Here is a 3858-nt window from a genome sequence, read left to right on the forward strand (position 1 = left end):
TCTCACACTACATTCCTAAACCCTGCTGCAACCTTCTTCTCATTTATGTATTCGCGTATGAACACCAATGATTGGATAAATCCAGAGAGTGACCGCTTTAAATAACACCTCATCTCACACTGTCTGTGGTTCAAGAGCAGGTTGTGTTATCTTTCACAGTTAACACTTTTTAAGTTTGTCGTCTAGTCGACCAGCCGGTCGTTCCTTGATATCCAACTTCCTCTAATGTTTCAGTGTGGCATATTTCCCCCTCGCTACGGCACATAATTCCGTCATGTTCAGTGTTTTGCCTCCTGACTCTATCTACCGAGCCGTTTTTGTTACGCATCGCCACGTCCTGCTTTTCACCTGATATGAGGTTTTCATGCACTGTTCAGGTTCTGATTGGGTTTCTGTTGCTAAGCGACGAGCCGTAAGGTTCTAACAGCACAGCATCGGTTCACACTGAAGACCATCAGCAGCGTGATGTGGAGTTAACACTGTAAAAGCCGCTGATCCTGCTTCAGAGCAGAGTTTCATAAATCTGGGGAAAACACAGAGCTTCATAACTCTGCTTCTACATTACACCTGTGAAACCTTCCTCTACTCGGGGTTTAGAACCACCAGAACCCGGGGTTTAGATCCACAAGAACCCGGGTTTTAGAACCACCAGAACCCGGGGTTTAGATCCACAAGAACCCAGGGTTTTGATCCACCAGAACCCCGGGGTTAAGAGCAGTGTAAAAAGCTCTTCTGATCTGTATGTTATTAAAGTAAACTCACTTCTCTTGATCTCCTCCAGCCTTTCCATGTACTTTGTCAAGCTCAAACCTATAAAACACACATTGTTATTTTCTTTTGTTCACAAAAACACTTTCCAAATTCATTCTGATGTTTTTACACAAACAAACCTGTATCGAGTCTTGATTTTACATGTTGATATTTGGGGTTCTGAGGGATTCTCTTCTTCAGGTACTGAAATAAAACAGACAGATGACACGCAATGAATTCGACTGAAATACAGGCTGGACACTGGGGTGAGAGAAGAAAGAAAAAACTCCAGACAAATCTCTGTTTATACCATTTCCTCTTTTTTTATTTTTATTTTTTTATTTACACCACATTTAGCCAGGAAATGTCGATGTGTCACTTATATTAGTGAATCAGGTGTTAAACAAGAATATAGATTTGAGATTTAGAGGAAGTGATGAATGCAGAGAGAGGAGGCTTTCAGGTCGAGGAAGTGGAGGTGCTTCCTATATGGTGGAGTATTCATGCTCCATCACTCCAGAGCAAAAAATCCCTTGGATGAAAGTCAGTTAATCTGCCTTGCTTTAAAAAACTAGATTTAGGCGAAACACATTACTGTTTCAATTGTCAATATTGAAAAAAAATAAAAAAATAATAATTATATATATATATATATATATATATATTGCAAAAATAGCATGTTCGCCTCAGCATCCTGGGTTCAACTCTTGCTCCCGCTCACTGTGTGTGTGGAGTTTGCATGTGGGTTTCCTCCAGGTTTCCTCCCACAGTCCAAAGACATGCTACTAGGCTGAGTGGAGTCTCTAAATTGCCCATAGTGTGTGATTGCGTGAGTGAGTGTGAGTGAGTGTGAGTGTGTGTGTGTGCGCCCTGCGATGGGTTGGCACTCCAGGGTGTATCCTGCCTTGATGCCCGATGATGCCTGACCCGTGACCCGAGGATAGATCAGATAAGCAGTACAGACAATGAAATGAAATGAAAAAAATATTGACAGATTAACAGATTTTTAAGAATTGGTACATCCTGAAAGATGATGATGAGGCTGAAGGAGGAAGGATCGATGAATCAAGGAGGCATCAGGTAGAGTTTCTGGAGGCACCCTGGATAGTTGAATACCATGCTTCCAGTCCTGACTGAGAAAATATCCCAAAATAGTGCACTATCTAGTGCATAGGGTGCAGTTTGGGACAGGATTCTGACCCCTCAGCTATGTCCAGGATTCCTACAGCAGGCCCAGTGCATTATGGGTGTTGTGTATAAGGATATTTCTGCTGTATATATGTGTTTTTTTCCTCACTCACACTTTCAGATATAAAACTGTAATCCGATATCATTCCCTGAATAAGCTCGAGACAGTTTTGTCAGACAGTTAAGAGCTTTTCTGTTAATGTCACCAGCAAAACAAGGTCAATTTAAGAGAACAGAGAGAGAGATTTAATATAAGACGCGACAAATAATGCGGTTTTTGCTGGCAGAACAGAAACTGCAGCCATTGCTGTGTGGAAAAGCGCAAGCTACAGCTTCCACATATAGCAACTAGCTAATCAGCTAGCGCTGGGTCACTCTCGTGCTTTTTTTCACACAAGCCAAATAAAATAATAATAATTATTATCATAACAATAATTCCAACCTCTGCGTCGCCGATACTCCGCTTCGACGACATCTTTTTCGTAACGGACGCGGACGCCTAGCTAGCTTTCAAACTCAAACAGGACCCCCGTGCCTGCCTAAACAACGCCGTTTCTCATTGGTCCGTTCTCTTGGTATTGACCAATCAACGATGCCGTCGTTAAGACGCCGATGTTTGCCTTCCAGTGCGGCTAACGTTTAGGGTAGTTGCATAGCAACTGTTGCTTAGCAACGACAGCGTGCACCGCTGTGGGAGCCTGCTCAGGATCTTACGGTCACCTCGTGTTGCCAGATCTTCATCTTAGTAGTCACGTCATTTTACCCGGTTTTGTCGACTTACAATTAACTTCTCATGTTAATTCCTTGAACATTACAAGTGATTTAAAATAAATAATATACGTATTCTCAAACCATATACTGACATGATGCTAAAACACGTTGTGCGCCGTCTATTACATGCTTTAAGTTTGTTTGAGTTTCTTTTCATACCGCGTATTAGTATTATAGTAGTCTTTAGGTGGTAGTTTTTAAAACTTTTTTTTTATATATATAAAGTGTTACAGGATACATGGTGATTTTATTTATTTTTTATTTTTTTCATTTGTATAATTTTAGGTAAATACTTGGCAACCCTTCATTTAATCCATCTTTAGATCGCTCGTTGTTATCCAAACTATGCACGTTTGCAAATGAATAAAAATTCAAATAAGCATTGTGAACATTGTGTGTTTTAGGTCATGTGACTATTCCAGCAAACTTTACGAAATTTTCGACAGGAACTGATTATACTTATTTTCATTTTATTTTTTGTTTGTTTGTGCATATTACTATTCATGTCACTATAACATCGTGGGTAATTGCTTTTTGTAGTTTCTGTTTTAAAATGTGAGTTTTACGTGTGAGTGACGTCATTTCCGCCTGCGTAATTGCCTAATTGTTTTCTCGCCCCAGAACAGCTTTGGACATGGGGGAGGTAGGTATCCTGCAAATGGGTTCTGTAGTGCTAAAATGCAGAAGATTAATGTTGGTCAATATCTGTGGATGACATGTTTTTATGTTGGATTGAGTCACATTGTGTGTAATTGTTGCTAGTTGTGTGTATATTTGGAGTTTAGTGTTAACGAGCTGTAGAAGTTCGGCTGAAGTTGCTGCCTGAGCGCCATTTTAAAACAGCAGGTTTATTTAATATCGCTTAGTAAGCATGCACAAAATGGTGGACTGTGCTTTGAGAAACATCATGCCGTTTATTTGGGTGAAGTATATTTTCCTGTTATGTCTAAAATACGGTTGCAAAAGGGTGGAAAATTTCAGTTGGAGCTTCATCTCGGGAATTTTTGAAATATTCCAAGTTGGAATTTATGGGAATTTATGGGACGTTTTCTAAATGAAAATAAACTTGGATTTTGTGTGCACATGCTGATTTATCTCTCTCTCTGTCATTCCAGCACACAGTTATCCCATTGCAACCCTCTCGAGGAC

The 3858-nt window shown here is 40.2% G+C and overlaps 1 protein-coding gene across 2 annotated transcripts in view; it reads right to left on the bottom strand.

Annotated features, from left to right (window-relative positions):
• The window catches only part of cep41 (centrosomal protein 41), a 7829-nt gene extending 5297 nt beyond the window's left edge, over positions 1-2532 (bottom strand). The window contains exons 1-3 of one of the 2 annotated variants that reach the window (XM_058396159.1): positions 2381-2532; positions 891-954; positions 763-810 (exon numbers count right to left, since the gene is read on the bottom strand). In XM_058396159.1, the coding sequence (XP_058252142.1) occupies positions 763-810; positions 891-954; positions 2381-2413 (145 nt within the window). In that variant the 5' untranslated portion in view covers positions 2414-2532. The other variant, XM_058396160.1, reaches the window with a different exon arrangement.
• Between the last annotated feature and the right edge of the window lie 1326 nt (positions 2533-3858).

This window comes from Hemibagrus wyckioides, linkage group LG08 (genome assembly GCF_019097595.1).
Source record: "Hemibagrus wyckioides isolate EC202008001 linkage group LG08, SWU_Hwy_1.0, whole genome shotgun sequence".
In the NCBI taxonomy this organism is placed as follows: domain Eukaryota; kingdom Metazoa; phylum Chordata; class Actinopteri; order Siluriformes; family Bagridae; genus Hemibagrus; species Hemibagrus wyckioides.